The following is a 21,298-nucleotide window of genomic DNA, read 5'->3' as shown; positions in this document are numbered from 1 at the left end:
GAAACTGTAAGCAGGGGCGGCCCAAGGGGCACTTTTGACAGGGGCAAGATAACAAAAATGTGTTGTTTTCGTTCGTTTAATTGAAATAAATACAAATGTAGGTTCCTTCAGTGGTGTATTTAGGGGGTATGAGGGCATTTCTCCTCGGGAGACTAACAGGGGAGTAAAAAACGAATGAAAGAGGAGGAAAATACAGACGAAAGAGGAAAATAGAGACGAATGATCTATTTAGAAGAGTGTGAAGAAGACCAGGGGCCCGTTGCAGAAAGAGTTGCAATCAAACGCAACTCTAAAAATCATGCGCAACTTGATTTTCATCAGCAGCGCGCATTTAGGACTTGCGATTAATTTTTTGACTTGCGTTTAAACGCAACTCTTTCTGCAACGGACCCCAGAACAATGATATTTAGGTTTGGTCTCTGTATCTACAGGTTAGCAAAATATTCGGGACCAATGTACATGATGTACAACGATCGTAGAATCGATAGCTTGCACTCGATTATCTTGCCGATTTGTACCGAACAGGTCAAATTTATCTTAATCAACTTTCTCACTTCGGGATCACTTGAGCCTCTCTAGGTTCGAAACCTGTCATACCCCGTTCTTTCCCTCAATAGTTGGTGACATTGGCGATTAAAACGTCGATACAAAATCTATTCCTGGGCCCCGTCTTACAAAGAGTTAGGATTGATCCGATCAATCGTAACTGAATGGCCAGCAACGTCAACATCTATTATGCATGTTTGTTCAAAAAACTTTCTTGCTGTGGTGTATATTCATGCATTGATCGTTGTCTTGAAAATTCACTGCTATTCTCTTTGCAAAGGACATTGTAGCAAATTTTTCGTAGAAAAAAAATTATGACACTGATGGATTTCCATAGAGTTAAAATTGATTGGATCAATCGTAACTCTTTGTAAGACGGGGCCCTGGTCTTATTGGCGTTCTTTAGTCAATAATATAAATCAATGATAACATGCCTCATCCATCAATGCAATGCACCAACATAATGCTACCAACCGAATCTTAGCTAGTAACTATAGAAACCACTACTCAGTAACTCCATGAATTAACTTACCTTGAATATCAGAATCAGATCCAGGCCAGAAGAAAGTAGCTGATCGCTTGCCTTGAAAGCGAGCTGTATTCCAAATCTTTACGCAAGCATTTAAGAAAGACAAATCATGATTTAATGAATAATGATAAAGATAGATTATGTACAATGCTTGATTGCATTGGAAATGAAAATATTAGCAATGAATACTGAACGTGGAGTGCCATAAATTAACATATGACCCACAAACCAAACAAATAAAACAAATAATGCACAAATAAACCAAATAGAAAATAAATAACGTATCTATGCAATGTCAGGCTATTGGATGTCCAGGAGCGGGGAATATCATTCAAATTATGCAGCAACCAGCGCAGGCCTATGGAATTAGGCCTGTATACGAGGCCTGCAATTGAATAAACTAAAAAGTCTTTAATGATATTGACGCTAGCTTTGTTGTTGTTTTTTTGGAATATTGTCACGAGCGAAAAGTTGATTAAGGATAAGAACCACATGTTATTGATAATAAAGTACAATTGAGAAAGAAGTTCTTACCTCTTCTAGCTATCACAATATAATCGAAAAGTTCATAGTTTAAAACTTGCACAGTCTTAGTGATCTCGTTGTTAAAACAACCATATTTTCCTTATTCCAGATCTGAATTCTTTCAAAATTCACAATAATTAAACAAAAACAAAAACCCTCGTCCTTTCATACAATTCATTTTATCACTAGGGCATTAGCTCAATACCGATTCAGCCGTTCAATTCACAACTTATAATAATTTATGTCTCTGTTACTTTGAAAATGAAACTTGAACTCGATCTACTTACGGGTTCTCCTCCCCACCACCTGTTATTGAATGACTCATCCGAACCTAGACTGAACGTTGTACCAAAGTCATACATGGTATTTCCCACAATGCCGTGCGATTCCGGATAAAGGCCCTGATATTGAACAAAAAATTCAAAATGCTTTATTATCAAATTTGTTGGACAAATTCAAGTCAGAGGGTTTGTTAAATGATTACAAATAATTGTCTTATTCCCATGGGATGAATGCTAAAAATAAACCACATATGATATGAATTATTAAACCCCGAGCCCCCTCCCCCATAAAAAACGCAACTAAACAAAATCTTGATATATACGCCTTCTTCCTTAAACCCAACATGTATATATTTATATTTTTCATAACAAATTTATGTATGAACTTATGTTTACAAGAAAACTATGTGATGAAATGAAAGAAAATATATGTTTTATTTGAGTTGAATTGAATAAAGGTACAATTTAGTTGAAAAAAATCAACAAATTTTATCTCTTTCCATTGATGTTTCTGTCTATATCTACTGTACACTAAAATATTAGTTCAATATACCATGATAATGGTAATGGTGACGAGATGGTTGCGATGAAGACGGACTCCTTAAAGGGATGGTCCGGGCTAAAGGTATTTATAGCTTAATAAATGGAGTAGAATTCAATGAGCGAAATGCTGAAAATTTAATCAAAATCGGATTAAAAATAACAAAGTTATTGAATTTAAAAGTTTAGCAATATTTTGTGAAAATAGTCGTCATGAATATTCATTAGCTGGGCTGATGATGTTACATGTCCTTTTGTATTTTATCATATGAAATTAGGTTTATTCAATTTTTCCTCCTCCAAGAACTAGAAAAATTAGATCGACACTGATTTAGTGCATTAGATATTTATTTCTACAATTTATTTCTTTATAACCTGTATAAGGGAGACATATTATTCACACAAGTCTGAAATAATGAACAAAAAATATGATTTTATGTAATTACAAAAAAAACGGAAAGTGGGGATGTGACATCATCAGCCAGCCTAATGAATATTCATGACGACTGTTTTCACAAAAAAACTGCTAAAAATTTAAACTTCAAAAACTTTATTATTCGTTATCTGATTTTGATGAAATTTTCGGCATTTTGCTCAGTGAATTCTACTCTATTTATTAAACGATTAATACTTTCAGCCCGGACCATCCCTTTAAAAGGTGACTCCACATAACTGCTCCTGCGACATTTGCACCTGTCTTAATATCTAAGAGGGCATATGGTTAGATTTACCATTCTAATAATATAGTTTTTGATTCAGAATAATTTCAAGACTGGGATTAGGGTTCACTTAGTTTTGGAAGTTCGATTTTATGTTGGCTTCACGTGCGGATTTTCCATCGGAGCAATTGTCGCCGGAGCAAGTGTCTTGGAACCGCTCAAAAAGTCTAATCTCCAAGGATTGTAATGTGAATTGAATTGAATTTATTACCAAATATTACTGTCAGGTAAAATTACAAGGAATAGTACGTCACATATAAACAAAACATTTGGTAATTGGAGCTAACATAATAGCAATATGCCAATCGAGGTTAGCCCCAAATAATGTCATTATCATAGTTCAAACAATAAATTTAACTAAATCTCAATAGGCCTATTGTACAACAAATTCAATACTAATTCTACTTATTACTGTTGCAGAAAGTTTCTATCATTTTCAGTGAACATATTTACACTATTTACAAGAAAAAAAAAACATCTTAATTATTCACAAAATCTTGACATAGAATAATTTGTTTTCAGGCAGTATTTTACCATATCAAATTAATCATAATCTTCCAGTAGCATTAATTTTAACGATTTGCTAAATGTCGTACGACTGGGGGTGTTTCTAATATTACTTGGCAGGAGATTCCATAAAGTAGGACCAGAAAATGAATTGATTGTTTTCCCAAATTGGTATTATTTTTCTCAAGATTAACATATCGCTTTTCTCTATTTCTTGTATTGTAAGGATGATCTATAAATGAAAAATAATCAATAAAAAATATATGCGAAATAGGTTTGCAAATACAATTCATGTGAGGAAAATAAACAAAGCAAGTAATTATAAACATGAGGCCCAAATATATATAATGTATAATAGATCCTCATTTAGGCCTAGATTGGAAAGAATATATGTAAGGGTATTATTGAAATGATGCATTGTTATATATATATATTTTTTTTCTTACCGTAACGATGGTATAATGGTTTGGAAAGGTCACTGTTGGGAATGTCGGAATCATATGAGGGGTTTTCACACCGCATTCAGCTGTGGAAACGAAGGGTGTAAGTGTACTTTTTTTCAAATTTGATTGATTGATTAATTAATCAATCATTTAATTAATTTATTAGTTGATAAATTAATTTTTTTCATTCATATTAAAACTACATATAATATTATTCAATCTGTTCCTACTTTTCCTATATTAAGAATCATCAGTTTCATAATAGCAATCATGATAACTAGTATTTGTTTTCATAATGAGGTCTATCCTTATCATTTTTTTTATTAACATGCTATATCATAATAATTTGTCCTTTTCCCTTAATTCTTCTTCCTCTTCTTCTTCTTCTCCGTTTCGGTTCTCCTTCACCTTCTTTTTCTTCTTGTTCTTGTTCTTCTTATCTTATCATCATCATTATTATCATTATTACTATCATTATCATTATTAACATTATTATCATTATCATTGTTATTACTATTATCATTAATATCATTATTATCATCATCATAATCATATTCGCATTTTCCATACCCATTCGGTTAATGACAGGTGTAATTCCTCTCGATAAGAAATCCGCTCTAAATCCATCGAGAGATATCAAAAGAACCGGAGGAGACGAGATCCTGCAACAAAGAAAGGGATAGTGAAATTAAGAGATCCTGTCATAACGAAGATGATCATGATATTGTAACGTTTTCAAAATTAATTTTTGGGGTCAAATAATTGTGTATGCGTTCGTTGGTATGAATAATGCATATGAAGAGCTCACTTGCAAAAGGGGTTAGGTCCGCGTGATAGGGAAGTGCATCATGACAATTTAGTTTCTCATAAGAATATTGAAATATTATAAGTGAGAATAAAAAAAATGTTTTTTTCTCGGAATGGTCCAAAGTGGACCTAACCCCTTTTGCAACTAAACTCTTCATATAATGACTTCTAAAAACAAGATAAAAAGAGCATTGTATTTTGAAATTTCTTTCCACAAGTATCGTACCGGGAATCGAACCCCAGACTCTTGGGGTGTAGTCATGCGCCTTAGAGCACTTGGTCATTTAGCAGGGTTCTTTGGTTACTAGGGCACGGTTGCAGAAAGAGCTGCGTTTAAACGCAAGTAAAAAAATCAGTCGCAAGTCCCAAATGCGCGCTGTTGATTGGTTGAAAATTAAGTTGCGCATGATTTTTTAGAGTTGCGATTGATTGCAACTCTTTCTGCAACGGGCTCCAGGCATTGGCGGCGGAAGCCAAAAATGTTATGAGGGAACAACCCAAGAAAAAAATTTGACAAGCAAAAAAAAAAAAAAGGTTCTCAACCTAAAAATTTTAGGGGGGACGCGTAGGAAAATAAATTGACAAGCAAAAAAAAAAAAAAAAAAAAAAAAGGTCACCAACTACAAATTTAGGGGGGGGGGGGACCGTCCCCCCTCCTCAAATTTAGGGGGAGACACGTCCCCCCCCCCGCTTCCGCCACCTATGGCCCCAGGTGGGTGTAACGGACATGTCATCATTGACACCAATAAACAGCATAACTAAAAGTAGAGAGACAGAGAGAAAGACTGGGAGGGGAGGAGGGGGGGGGGGGTGATAGCATGGGATGGGATTATGTGGAGCGTCGATTCCCAGCCATGGCGTAATTTCCTTCAGCAAGAAATTCATCCACATTGTGCTGCACTCGACCCAGGTGAGGTGAATGGGTACCTGGCAGGAATTTGTTCCTTGAAATGCCACCGCGCTGTAAAAGGCTGCAAGCCAAGGTAATAATATTCAAGTCCTTTGGAAGCGCATAGGGACGTTATAACATGTACAAGAACTGCGTTCTTATTATAGCAATATAGCTGGAAAAGCTAAATGTATCGTGCCCCTCCCCCAACTCAAAGTCGGAGTAACGCCCACAGTAACGTATCAACCTACCCCGCTGGGCATTTTGGCCCCGTGTCACTGCATGGCATATCAATCCAATCCTCATACGGCTGGGGCGGAGGAGGCGTGTCTGGCGGCGGAGAGGAAGGCGTGTCCGTCTGATGGGGCGGTCCCGTCGTGTGCGTCCCGGTATGATGAGGCGGGCCAGTCGTGTGTGTATCGGTATGGTGGGGCGGAGCTTTTGTATGTTCTGTCTGGGCGTTGCCTTTTGTAGTATACGATTCACTCTGTGGTTCTGTCTTACGTGGCTCTGTGAAAGGATTCTTGGGAGTTGTAACGCCTGTATAAATATGGAACCCAAATAATAGCCTTTGCAAAATGAGGAAATTCCGTTTTGAATAGTACTGGTATATGTATGAATGAAAGAGTTTATTACTAAAAACAAACAATATAAAATAAATATAACAGAGATGAGTTGTTTTACATTTGTTTGGTCAAATGAATCTACGGAAGTAACAAGTTCTGCTAGTGAGATGTAGACCCATTTGTAAGACTATTTACAATATAAACTCACTTGGAGTATTTAGCATGATAGAGCATCACCATGATCACGTGGTTCCCATTCTAATAATAAAAAAAATGAAAATCCATAATTTATGGATTTTCTGATTTTAAAGAAATCAGGGGGGCGTTTCATCAATATTTTCGTCCGACAAATTGTCAGATCTGACAACTTTCCTGGATTCTGATTGGTTGAGAAGCACTGTTACTAATTGTCGGATAAAACAGGACTTGTCGGATAAAACGTCTGACAAGTCCTTTCATGAAACGCTTCCCAGACCTGATTTTAAAGAACTTATCAGGTCTGAGTAAAATAAAATATTGATTTATCCGCATTATTTCATAATCACCGATTAATGATTATTATCTTTATTAAATGGTTTAAGAGGATAATGATGTGTACAGCAACTCGAACATAATGTTTTTTTTTAACATACTGGCAAATAAAGGGCATGAGAAGAACTTAGGAGTGGGCAGACATGAATTTTGTTTAAAGATATACTTAGGGTTGTAAGAAAATTGATATTGAGGTATATTCAATTATTTTCACTGAAGTATTTTGTTTGACTTGTTGAAAACTACCGCCGACTAACTCACCAACTATAGGGCTTGCCGACCCCCCTCCTTTGTCTCCAGAAGAGTTCCCGATCGCAAAACCGATACCGATTCCTGCTCCCAACGATATCACCAAGATGAAAACCTATTTTAGGCGTAGAAAAAGCAAACATTATTTCATTATTTCATTTTTATGCCATACTCCGGAATCTGTAGTTGTCATCAAGCATGCTCTTTGCAAAGAACATAATTGGTAGGCGTGAATGTATACTTTAGACATTAATATTTCGACTTTAGTCAATGGTATCACTTTGGAATGTTTTTTCTTAAACAATGTCAACTCTACTTTTATCAATATTAAACTACTTCACCTTCGCTTTGTACAAAGAGTATGTTATGTTTGTATTGCACATTCTCCTCTTGGGATATGAGCACTTCCAAAAAAAAAAAAAACGGTTCGATTTTTATTATTCAAGTTAAGGAAAGATTAAAGCGTTTACCGCCGTGATTTCTTTTTCATTTTTCCCCACAATTAGGTTCTTTTCTTTGGTTCCAAGTGCACTCCTCACAATATGGTCATATTTCTTTATGATAATTAATCATGTAGCAAATATGAGGAATATCACGTTTAATCAACACTGCATTTGGTTCTTATCATCATTACACACACAAATACACAGCCTTAGACAGTCATGCATACACTCACTCCTTCACAGAGTATGAAATCGACATGAAGGAGGAAAGAGATATGAAGGCCCAGTGTTTTGAATTGCAATATACATTACGATAATCATTGGGTAATAACATCCAACTCCTTATGAAATGCTTTGGGACGTTATAATCATGTGATATGCGCTACACATGAACCGTTTATTATGATAAAAATAATTATAAATGTTAATATCATTATTATTAATAATTGACTTCTATCAGACTTCCTTAAACATACCTTTCATTCGCTGTAGATATACATGTATATCAACACATACATTGTAAACATTCAAATTGCACGAACATGACCCTGAAACGGATTTTTTTTTTTTGGGGGGGGGGCGGTGACAATTTTTTACTTCACAAAAATAATTTTTGTTTTGACAAACGATTAGAACATAGCAAAATTATTACACAACACATTATCTTGTAGAGGGTTGTGGGTCAGTGAATTTGTCTCGGGACTTTGAACCACAAGGTCCAGGGTTCAAATCCCACCGAAGCGTCCTTTGGCAATGCGTTTATCTACAATTGTCACTCTCCACCCAGGTGTAGTAAATGGGTACACGTAGGAAGGAGTTCACTTGAATGCTCCAGCGTCTGATTAAGCCGGTGTAATTTAGTATGCAGCGTTTAGAAACATTTGTATTAAGCGGTATATAAATGCTGCATACCATTGATATTATTTTGTGACTAACAAATAACACAGCGAAAGTCCAGTTTGAATACCAATAGAACAAATTGATAAAAATAAATCTATATGAAATTTTATTCTTTCATCAGCTACCAAGTGATAATTTTTGTTTTCAACAAAATGTTCAACAGAATAGCGTAAGTACAACATATTACGTTTAAGGGAATTTAATAACGCCCCGACATTGCATTATACAATATATGATATTTGGCATATGAATTGATAAAATTAGATTTAGCTGCTACACTTCGTTCTGGTATTATTCAATGATCATTTGATTGGGGAAAAAATGTGAAACATTACAATTTATTATGAATCCATCTTACCAATGCAATTAGTATTGTCTGTGTCCGGGTATTTGATTTTTTCTGCATGAAAAAAAAGGAACGGGAAATAAACAATGAATGTTAAACTTATTAACAGCGTGATTAATACTTAAATCGTTTTACATAGCTATGTTTAGATGTGCATTAAGAAACAATTAACTCTGGCCGAAGGCTGATGATGCCATGTCCCTACTTTCTCTCAACTTATGTTATTACATGAAATTATTATTATCTCATATTTTCATACATGTATGCATGATACGTCTCCTTCGAACGAAATGAATTACAACAATGAATATCTTATTCATTAAACATTTTGTCAATCGAATTTTTTTCATTCTTGGTTGATTTTTTAAAAAATAAATATAATTTAATACAATAGTATAAAAAAAATTAGCAGATAAGTGGGGACATTTTCATTTTGCTCATTAAATATTCATTAAGGCACGCATACAAGTGCGTCAACGAAAAAATGCAAAACTTTAAAATGTCGAACTTGTCCGAATTAATGAACTTTTCAATGTTTATTAGTCTCATTTTACTTTGTCTGTTGAAATTATAATATTACTTTTTAACCTGGAGTTCCCTTTTAAATGCTCCTTGGTCATTATCAGTTATTTTTTCTACAAATTTAGGAAACAATAAAGTGAATCTTGATATAGACCGCACAAACACGGAGGTATCAATTTTCTAGAATTGCCAGCATCGTCATGCGAACGGAAAATTCCCAAAAGGTGAAAATGATTCGCTGTTCATTTTGTTTTGTTTTCATATCTCACAATAAACATAGTCAAATATTTTCCCCTGCATGGTTCAATGTACACAGTCCGTACATTGCACAGTGCAAACATTGAAAATTAATAAATAATCGAACTGTAGACCATTCGTTTATAATGCATATCAGCACATTTTCGAAGAAAATAATGTGATGCATGGAGACAATGGGGTGACTCATGAAAGCTAGAGGCTTGTACATTGCAATCCCGTATAACTTGGATTTGTAGAAAGTTTGTAGGGAAGTATCAAACCAAAATAAAAGCCTTGTCTTTTGTTTTGATACTTTTTTTTACAAATCAAAGTTATATAGGGAGGAAGGGAAAAGGCAATTTGTACTCCCTAATAGTTTCCAAATACTGAAAAATAACAATGTTATATACTTTCCAAAATTTTAATGTTGTGATGTCATCGGCTACCGTATATTCAATATAATATGAATTTCATAAAATCAGACACCAGTTCATTATATACAAATCTCTTTAAAAATATGGTTGAAATAATATACTTCACTTATTATGAAACATTAAGAAATCTAAATTCATGGAAATTACAAGGGCCACAAGTATGGTTTTGTAAGTAGGAGGCAGATTGTTGTGCATGATGATGTTTTTGTTCTTATTTGATTTGATTTGATTTTATTTTATTTACCAATATAAAAAACAATACATATAAAAATTACAACAAAATATAATACATGATAAAATAACATTGGATGGATCGTCCTACTCAGCTGAGCCATTACAGCACAACTGTTCTGCCGAGGGGTCCAGCTATATTGAATAAACAACATGAAATTCATATTACAAAAAATAAATTAATTAACGAATTTGTGTAACATAAAGGCAATAACAGGCAAAGGGAGAAAGAACAGTGAATCCACCCCACCCCACCCTATAGTAAAAACCGAGTACCTAAGCTGCAAGTGATATCTATATATGCTCTCGGGGCATTATTTAAGTTTTGTTTGAAGTTATTTTTTTCATGAATACTTATTTCATTCCATGTCTTAAACAACTTTATATGGAGGCACTTTGCGCTTCAAACATATTTGGTTTATACATAGTTCCTACTATGTGTATTATTTTTATTATTATTTTCAACGTAACACTGTATTCTGTCAATTTTTTTTTGTCATGCATAGTGAAATCGGACTAAACAAACAATCTGAACTTACCGTAAATGATGGATATTGTGGCTCCGCTGAATCGTAAGCCGCATTAGAAAATGAGTAGCTGAAATCCTGGTGAAAGAAATATGAAAACAAGTGATAAAAGCAAAATAAATGACACATTAAAAATAGATTCACACATGTTTCAATCATTAACCTTTAAAAAAATGAACAAGAAGCGTAATTAGTATGAGGCTAAGATTAACAAACAGAAAGGGAAAGAATAGATATTACATCGAAGTCATCTCAAAGTCTTATAATGTAATTTTAGAAACAGAGTTCGTAATAAAATTTCAACCTGTCCAGTTCATGAATGATAAAACTCTGTATTCATACATAACATAAAAGAAAAAAATCTACTCTCACTAGGGACCCGTAATCTTAAACAGATATTGGTCAAGTCATCCCTAGTCACAGAGGGGGGGGGGGGGGGCAAAAGTGAAAAAGGGTAGCACAAACTATTTTTTTAAGGAGAGTAATATTTTGCACTCAATGCGCGACGAAACATTGACAATTTTAGCATGTTAAGTATTTTTACGCCAAGTTTAATGATTGTATATAGTGCTTACCAATGCTATTTAAAACGTATACTTCCATTACATGTTTTTGTTTTCCAGTTGACATAACTATTGGGGGCAAATCCATGTTTGCCCTAAACATTTTCATGGGGAGAGGTGCTGCGTTCACGCCCTTGCCCCACCCAGATCGACGCCTCTGCCTGGTCAAAATCTTAGATCAACTTCACTATAGAGTTTTCGCATTATGGCGAGTATTTTAGTGAAAATAAATGGAAGCCCTACTCATATCCGACTTTTGTCCATAAAACTAAATTATGATCTTAAAAAATTCAGTGTTTAACGATCAGATAAAATCTTGCATGGGGGGCGGGGGTATGTCCAGATGCTGTTTTTTTTATTTACTGCAATGACCCTATATGTGCTTTCTGGTTTTACCACACACAAAATTAATAATAATAGTAATAGATAGGGTAGGTACAGGACATTTCGATAAAGGCAGGCAAGACGAGCTGAAGGTAACGTAATATTTTTCACGGTTGAATTATAGCGTTGTACATCCGGTGTAGAGGCGGATGCGCTGCTAAGCAGATAGATATACGGTGCCAGCCGATCGTGTTCTAACTCCGGCGGATTCAGAACCAATAATCTCTTCGGCAGATATCGTTCTTGCTATCGTTTCTCGATCTGCGTGCACACGATACTCATTTTCTTCAAGATTGTATTGGACCTACCATTTTTATTCATCACCGGACGTATAACGCTATAATTCAACCGTGAAAAATATTATGATACCTTCAGCTCTTCTTGCCTGCCTTTATCGAAATGTCCTGTATAGGGCAGCAGGATATAGAAAAGCTGTGTTATCAGTACTCGCTTATAGGGGGGGGGGGGGCATGGACCCCCTACACTTTTAATCATCAAGAAAAAAATAGGAGTCAATAATAAAATGAAAGGAATGAAAGGAAAGGAGGCTAAATGTGAATTTTTTCCTAAATGTCATGATAAAATGCATCCCAAATTATTATAGATGCCGTTCAATCATTAAGCCAAAAATCATATTTGTGGTCAATATATGTGCATAATTATACCAATGAATAATAAATAACATGAATAATGAAAATAACAATTCAACTCCCCTATTCCTATTTAATATTGATGTTACATTGCTTTTGTTTGTAATGATCCTAACCCTTTGATATCTTATAGTTAGACATACATTTATAACTGATTGCCTTTTTTTATTTTTTTCTATTATTTTTCACTCGATTTTCTATTGTGCCAGGATTATTTCATAGTTCATTGTTTTTATCAGCGAATAAATTATACAATTAGTAGTATTAAAATTAGTTACTGTTCCTTTTAATAATTTAAAATGTTTTAGTTTGATTAATATTACCATTTAAGTAACAATATTTGTTTATTTATGTTACTAAGTATTGTTATCTTTGATTTAGATTTTGACTATATTTTCATGTATGATGTGATGATTTATGTTATTCTTTATGTTTTCATCAGGTCATTGATGAAAAACAGTTTTATACTGATCTTTTGTACCTGATTAAATATGTTCTAATAAATAAATAAATAAATTTTGTCAAACTTTTTGTACACTTGCTGGTAGCTTTTTCGAAATATTACCCCATACTCCATGTCTGCTCCATCCGTTTTTTTGCCAAACGCTTCTTGCTATTGTCATTGAACTTGTATCATGGTAGTAGAACTGAATTCGAAGGAAGAGGAAAACCGGTTTTTATTGCATTGCTGGCCTTGTGAGTGGGAAAGGTTTTTTTTAATTCATCATTATCTTGTCAAATTTGAGTTAATATTTCCGGATTTCCACCGATCGCGTGGAGTAAACTTCCCTTGTTAAAAAAAAAATAAGGGAAGTAGTTAAAATACATTTAATAGAAATCGAGCGTTATAACTCATGATGCATTCTAAAGTTTTCATGGTTGGCCGTAAAAATATTCCCGGGAAAATATTCCCTGATCACATATGTACTCATTATATTACTCGTATAATGCAGGAAACATATACTGGCAATATTTTGCTGATCTACTTCGAGTCCCTCTGGCTCGTGTCCTGGGACTTCGAAATGATTAATTCACAAAAGGGAATAAAAAACCCTGACATAAACTTTGATATATTGATTCTGGTCGCCTTTTCAACAGTCTTATCAAACAAAGGCTCAATGCATAAAACCATTAGGTGGATGAAGAGATAAGATTATGTCACTTGAAACAATCAGAAGTATCATCACCATTATAAAGATTGTGTTAGAACTCCTGGTGATAACAAAATTCAACTTTGATCGTTAATTTATCAGGCAAAAAAATCCGTGCCATAACACGCCGTAACGTTACAAATATGTTAAAGGCAACGGATACCTTATTTCTGAGGCAACGTCGGATAGCTGAGCTGGTGTCCTAGCTGAACTTTTTCTCTTTCTTCAACTAGAATACAATTTACTGATCATCATAGTCTTATAACTTATCATTTATGGTGATAAGTTATTTTGTGGACTTGATTTCTTCGCAGCTTTTCACGCCAAATATTTGAAACGTAAAATGGTCAAAGAATGTCTCCCAAATATTTTTCTGAGAAAAAAATAATGTTCATCACTTCAAATTTATTTCTAAAGTGCATTATGTATCAAGACGGGTTTACAGCGCATGAGTACATCATTGACCTATTTGTAGGACATTGCCCCCCTAACGATTTTGGACCTGAATAAATCCCCGACGACGACATTATGATTATTGTGTTTTCAAAATTGGACCTTTGATTTGAACAGATAATAAGAATATTCTAAAAGATTCCCTATTTTTCAATGCAAATAACCTTATCTGTCATATTTATTTTGGCTGAAACATAAACACTGATTTAGGATCAAAGATTTAAGAGAAGATATCGACCAAATGAAATTCAATAGTAAAAAATAACGCCCCTTTATGTTAATATAAATGGAGCCCACTTTGAAATGAAAACATGAAATTAATGTATCTTCTTTCCTCCGGGGGTGAATAGCCGTTCGAACATGATAAATGTGTTATAGCAACAATTTTAGGAAAGATTATCACCTCAACTTGATAAAACAGAAAAATTGAAGGCTATTACACGCTATATCAAATATAACGTTTGATAATTACGTAATATCTATAAAGCGTGGACTACCGTCATAGGAGGTTATGACAAGTTTGTTAGGTGACTGACCGATAATTTATCCATTATTGGTATATTCATTACTAATTATTTAGTTATTAATTTCTTTATTAACATATTCATTTTATTTGATTTAACTTTGATATTGTATTCAATTTTTTGATTTATTTTAATTGAAAAAAAATTATTATATTATTATCATTATTATTATTTTTGTTGTTGGGGGGGGGGGGATGATACACAACAAACACACTGACACACTTGTTATATAATTGACAGTCACGTATTGGGAGGAGGGAGTGTATGCGGGTGGGTCATCCGTAGTTGCGTTAATTGTGTATAGGTACGTTAATTGACGTCAACCGTGGACGTATATGACAAAACGCCATGGAACCGGGGACGTTTGGTAAATAGTGGACGGTCCTCGAATTCTAGCCTCTCAAATGGCGCTATAAAAGACTTGGAAAGAGGGTAAAAGTTATGTATACGCCTCACATCTCCCCCGTTACCTATACTTTATCACAAACAGCCACACACCCTCACCCACAAAGACATGAACCACGGTTGCATTTATTATGCAAAAGTGTGTGTGTCCCCGGTTTCGTGCGTGTATGAAAGAGTGTGTTGGTGCTTATTTACATTAATGATTGGGACGATAAACACACGTGCATGTATGTGTCACTTGTTGAAAAGTGTTGTACGTTCATTAAAAACTCCAGGTTAGTTTGACACCACAACAGACTCATCTTCAGGTCATACTCCAAACCGGATCCAAAATAAACCGAAATAAGGACAGATGCATGTGATCCAACCCAGAACGCACCATATCTAGGTCGGGTCATTACATACGTCACTATTTCAGGGGTAAAATCTTCTACACGCTGTCACGCACACGTTCCCAAAACGCACTCACACAGCCACATGACACGCACATAACAATCTCCATCTTTCACAAAAAAAAGCAACGATGATAATTGACTTATATGTGATAATGGGTGACTTGCAAAAAATATTTTGTAATGTGTTCGCACAATAAAGAATTCAATGTCCACTTTCTGACTGTATCAATCCAAAGTCATACATACTCCTGTCCTGTATGACTATGAAGTGGTAAACGAAAGAAGTTGTAGTCAATACTGATTTCATGAGAAAGTATTTAAAACGGTAAATTGCCAATTCGTCCACTCACCGCATGGTCTACCTTCATATAGTCTTATGCCATTCCGTCCATCGACATTTCGTATAACAACAATTGGGTCCAATAACTATTAGGTCCTATCATCACTTCGTCTAATCACAATTTCGTCTAATAGCCAGTTGGTCTAATATCCATTTTCTTTTCATTCATTTTGCACAATTAACACTTAAGTTTAATTAGACCAAATGGTACATGGACTACATTGCTATTGGACCAACTGTTTATCAGACGGAATGCATTAGACTAAATGAAAGTAGACCATGTGGTGAGTAGACGAACTGATGGTAGACCATTAATGATAGTTGAGTTGGCATTTGAGAAATTGGAAATAAACCTCTAAAACAAGGGGTTATAGTCACTATATCGTCATAGATCTGCATCTGATATACCGTTACATAAACTGAAATTAATTGTAAAAACAAGAATTTGAATTTAAAGCTGTAAAAAAAAAAACATGACCACACTGAAGATCACCTATAAGCACAAGCGGGACAGTGTTTTATTATGTTTGGAAAAAAAGACCCGACCTCGTGCTCGATGTTCTGTGTTTTCCTAATTTCTCAGCAATAATAAATTGCGCGATTTCTTCCAGAATCCTTAGATACTTTTTTTATAGCTTTGTACATGTATATATGGGGGGTCATTTGATTGAATTCTCGTGGAGGAAATTATTATTAGATCGTTACCGCATTCATCTGTAACCGTTTGCACCATATACTTCAGCTGTTTTCTATAAACACGCGCTTCTCAGAGTAAGGGAAGATTATACGGAAAAATGGATGGCTAATAGCCGCAAGTGTATTTTTCCCCTCTTACGACAAGGGCTAAATAATACAAATAGTAACCAAAAGGGTTTATTTAGTCAGACTACGCCTTAATATGACAACTCTTCGGAACATTCCAACTTTCCGTCATTTCCAACTTATCAATGAGCTCGACTGGTATGACGCGATCGGTTAAAGGATGCGCTAATGCGACTTTATTGCAATCAAGATCACTGACGCTGGTTCGAGTCTCTCCATGAACGATTTTCAAAGTTCTCTCTTTATTAAAAATTAAGGCAAGACTGGAAGAGTACAAGTCCAATACTTGTAGCCTGAATCAAATTCTCAAAAATAGAGTTCGCCCTTGTGGGGAAAAATACGCTAGCCGCAGCGATCGGTTCTGATGAGAGAAGCGACACATCTCGCTTTATTAAGTTATGTTTATACTTTTCTCTTTATTGCTAAGGAGTCATGTGTATAGGCATGACGGGGGAGTGGGCTTGAGGGCACTTGTCCCCTATATGCCCTTCTCCATAGTTCACAGAGAGAGAGAGGAAAAGGGATGAAAGGAGACGCGTTACAAAGAAATATGAATATTAAGTAAGAATCAATTTAAAAATACTTTCATTTCGAAGGTAGTTTTCTTGTAAATCTGTCCCATGTGACACGGTGTGCCCCTCCAAAGTTTTGGCAAATTACGCCGCTGCAAGTAATCATCGCAAAAAAATTGGGTGTTTACCTGTTTTTCATCCATGTTGGCAAAAAAATATCCCGAAACACCGGATGACAAATAAAGACGACTTCTGAAGTGTTGTCTGCTATCTGTATTAAACTATATCAGCCATTCAATTGCGTTTATTAAACCCAACATAGAATTGGATCGGTGGAAAAAACGTATTCGAGACTGATCGTCCTCAATATGCGATCCTCCAAGATGCTGTATTTAAGTTACATTAGACCTGTTGTAGGTTTTCACAAGAGATGAGACGCAGTTGATCTGAGCGGTAGGATGTACACAAACAAAATGACCCCCTGGTTGATATTGTTGTCAGGAATAATAACTCTCCTGTCTATGGCGCGCGGACAAGTTCGCAGTAAATCGTCACGAGTTTCGAGAACGCGGAATACGCTCGAACTTCAGGGTGCGATTACGTCGGAGGCACTCTTAAAAGGTGGTTATTTTTTTTTAACTTATAAAGTGATCACAATCCTTTACGGATTTCGATATCCTCGGCAACGTTTGTGTCATCTTTGAGGATTAGAATTTGTTAGCTAGTCTATTTACGGAGAAAGATCTCGTTTTTAATTATTTTGCGTTACTCTTTATGCCAGACATTTTGTTTCTTCGTGTAGATATTTAAAATTTACTTGATCGGTTTGACTCTGCTACATGCTTATTGGCAGTTTATTATTCAATAGTGTCAAAGGCTTTATGTTTAGGAGCTACACGATCATGTACACCGACCACTATTCAAGATTGTCCTCTTAAAGAATTAAGGGTGACCGTATAGACTCGACGTTGGGGTTGGTTTTGACAGAAAATTATTTGACAAACAACCAGTTAGGTGATAACCTAAGAAGTTAGAATCATAGAACAACTAATTAAAAAAGATTTTGAGTTTTTTTTTTAATTTTGGGAGAGTGGTAAGGCATAGCCTAATCAAAGTTTGATGGTCTCTACGCAAATCTGTCGATCTTTGAGGGCTTTGATACACTGTAAAAAATGAAAATAATACTGCACTACGAGTGCTAACTTTCTAGTTTAAATTTGAACTAGAAAATCAGCACTCATAGTGCATTCACTACTGCATTTTAAGTGCTAAATTAGCTCTTCATTTTTTTACGATGTAATCTGAATCCCTCCCCAGAAGGTCATGTGCGGTTTCTTGGGACACATTTTAACTTTCACAAAACAACACCTGTCAACAATTGAGATATCATTAAATTTATCAATAGTAGGGTTTCATCGTACAAAATAACATTCATTTTTCCCTCGCAACGCTCGCTCGTCGAATGGAAATTCAAGATAATTTAGTAGTGATTACTTAAAATCCAATCATTAAAAAAAAAATCCGCGCATGCTCCACATCATTCTTGCACATGTGATTGCCATTGATCAAACACCGTCTAACCACGACATCTAAAACGAGTTTGATAGGAAAACCTGGGATTTACTATCAAATTACCCGGAGTATAATCAGATCTTTACAAAGAGAAATCAAAGGTTAGGTTTATCGGGAGCTAAATAAATTGACCACCCGTCACCGCTCTTAGCTTTAGTATCATAATTATATTTGTTGAGTATTAAGTAAGGCGACTAAGAAGTTCTGTAAATCTGGCATGAAAGAGATTGTGGGTGAATTAAACTCATGGGAAAGCAAATATATCGATATTGAATTGCTGGAATAGATTCGACCAATCCGCCATGAGCGATAACAAAAAAAAAATAATGAAGTAAATAAAAAAATCAAGAGTTTACGTGTTGATAACCAAAAAGAAAAAGTCAAGAATACTCCCCAATGTTTTCCAAGCAAGACGCAGACATACAGATTTTTTTTTGTCTCTTGGTCCAAGATTTGATCACGGTCTGTTTTCGGTTCCAAAGATATAAGCCTCGTTCAGACGCGGAGATCCTAGTAGGAGTAAAACTCTATTATCATGATTATGCATGGATTAAAATTCCAAGGATATTTATCTTATCACGACCCAGACGTCGACTGCCTTTGGTCAGAAGAAGCCCAACAGTAGAGGAAAGGACGGAGAAGCGTCCGTCTGGACAGAGTAACTGACCATCCACCAACCAAGAAGATACTCCTGGGTGGAAACCAGGGGCCCGTTGCATAAAGCTTTAACCTGAGAAAACTCAGGTTGTTTTTACTGGAGTTTTTGCCCTGTGTTAAAGTCAATGACAGAAATCAGACTAACCTTAGTTTTCAGTTTTTACCAGAGTTTTCTCAGGTAAAAAATTTTATGCAACAGGCCCAAGTAGGAGTATCCTGGTCGGGGGAAGGTTGCAGTTGGAGTAACTCTGCACAGACGGGCATTACTTCGGCGTTTCCCGGGCCTTTCCTCCGACCATGCCGACTGGGCTTCCTCCGATCCTTCCTAAGTTCCTAAGTATCTCAATGGGCCGTGATCAATATCTTTGGAATTTTAATCCGAACTTTACTCCCACTCTGATCCCCGTGTCTGAACGAGGCTATAGTTAATATTGAGTGCTGTCATCAACTGGTCTGACAGCATAGCTCTTCCTACAAATCATAAGTTTCACCTTTCCACTATTAATTTGGGTTTTTCCTTGTGAGCTTTCGCCTACTCCTTCTGCAGGCTTCTTCAGACTAACGCTGATTCGACGTAGATGGGGGTAGTATCGGCAGCGCGGAAGTCCGTGAGAGTCGAAAGCTCTTATTGGCTCAACGTTCATGATTATTGTTCTAATCAATAAATTGTCAAATCTTAAACCTACTATCTGCCTTACGCTTAGATACCGTAACGGCACAGTCATACTGACGAGTACCGACTGCAAACCGAATGACGAAATGCCATTCGAAGTAACGTACTAGCTTTGATCTGTTTGGTGACGGCTTTGTTGATGTGACTGCAGCATGAGAGAAGGAGAGTGCCATCCAAAAATGACATGAATGAGCACAGTAGATAAAAACTGAAAGTCTTACAAACTGGCAAATGGCTGCATAGAAACTTTAATTAATTCTTGCATATGAAATGTAGGACATCGCGGTATAATTCGGAATATATTCTGGTTGAAAACATCGTTCGATTAGACAATTCTCAACAACCGGCACCTATATCAGTTGTATATTAGTCAAGAGTCAACTTTAGCAATCATAAACAGCTCCCTCTTTCGATTCATATTCATCTACTCAACATTTTCAAACGCCTTACTTTTAAATATTTTTTTTTCTGAATATTGCCAAAGTCTCGACAAGGGGAAGACTGGAAATTTCAGGGATGTAATGAAATCCTGAACTTCGTGCACAGAGAAGGGCGCCAAACAGTGTTGGGTGGGGAAACTTCGAATTCGTATAGTGTCATAACGGTTGTGTTATCTATTATATTTGTATCGAAACAATTCATCTTTAATAGGGAATATCAATTCTGAGGTCTCTCAAGGATCGAGCACAAAACACGGATTCATGACAAATCGTAAACAATTTGTGTTGGTTCTGAAATGAAAAAATTAAAAGTACGGTACCAAAGGAAAGTCAATAGAAAAGACACTTATTTACATTTTCTTTTCAATCCCATCGAGTACAAAACCAAAGAAAAATGAAAGAAAACACAATAGTTTTTTTTTCATATTGAAATTAAGAAATATTTCAAAGTGTCACTATCGATGATTTGATATGAAATGCTAATATAGGCCTATATATCATCATCTTTATTCGCCAAATAATATACATGTAACATATTTATCTGGTACTTCTATAAAAGAGAGAGAGAACAAAACAAAACAAATTGTACACAATAAATCACAATTAATAAAATACAGGGAGAGAAGATAGATTAAATTGAAGCTAAGAATTACCTGTACCTGTACCTCCTTGTTATTTAAAAAAATATATGCAAAGCCTTTCATACGAATTGATAAAGAGCGAAATAATATTCCATTGATTTACAATTCTATGTACTTGTATGTTTAAATTGTCACTTCCCACTCTATATTTTTGGTGTTAATTGTTTCTGATGTTAAATAGTATTTTTGACGTTGATTGTTTTTTATGATATATTTTATAGTTATCTTGACATGTATTTTAAACTGCAGGGCGTCTTTGTAAAGCAGTTTTTAGAACTGAATAGGCCTACCCTGCAGTATGAAATAAATAAAACAAAATAAATAAATACATAGGAATTCAATCA

General features: G+C 35.2%; 1 protein-coding gene across 1 annotated transcript in view; it reads right to left on the bottom strand.

The window, feature by feature from the left end:
- LOC121431079 (venom phosphodiesterase 2-like) overlaps positions 1-17,481 on the bottom strand; it is a 33,912-nt gene extending 16,431 nt beyond the window's left edge. Inside the window, exons 1-9 of the mRNA XM_041628558.1 lie at positions 17,160-17,481; positions 10,785-10,850; positions 8,834-8,875; positions 7,145-7,247; positions 6,038-6,326; positions 4,661-4,752; positions 4,094-4,173; positions 1,888-2,001; positions 1,079-1,154 (exon numbers count right to left, since the gene is read on the bottom strand). Of these exons, the coding sequence (XP_041484492.1) occupies positions 1,079-1,154; positions 1,888-2,001; positions 4,094-4,173; positions 4,661-4,752; positions 6,038-6,326; positions 7,145-7,247; positions 8,834-8,875; positions 10,785-10,850; positions 17,160-17,174 (877 nt within the window). The 5' untranslated portion in view covers positions 17,175-17,481. The remainder of the gene's footprint in view (positions 1-1,078; positions 1,155-1,887; positions 2,002-4,093; positions 4,174-4,660; positions 4,753-6,037; positions 6,327-7,144; positions 7,248-8,833; positions 8,876-10,784; positions 10,851-17,159) is intronic.
- Positions 17,482-21,298: the final 3,817 nt, after the last annotated feature.

The sequence above is a fragment of the Lytechinus variegatus genome, chromosome 17 (genome assembly GCF_018143015.1).
Source record: "Lytechinus variegatus isolate NC3 chromosome 17, Lvar_3.0, whole genome shotgun sequence".
In the NCBI taxonomy this organism is placed as follows: domain Eukaryota; kingdom Metazoa; phylum Echinodermata; class Echinoidea; order Temnopleuroida; family Toxopneustidae; genus Lytechinus; species Lytechinus variegatus.
This window is presented reverse-complemented; position numbering and strand designations above follow the sequence as displayed.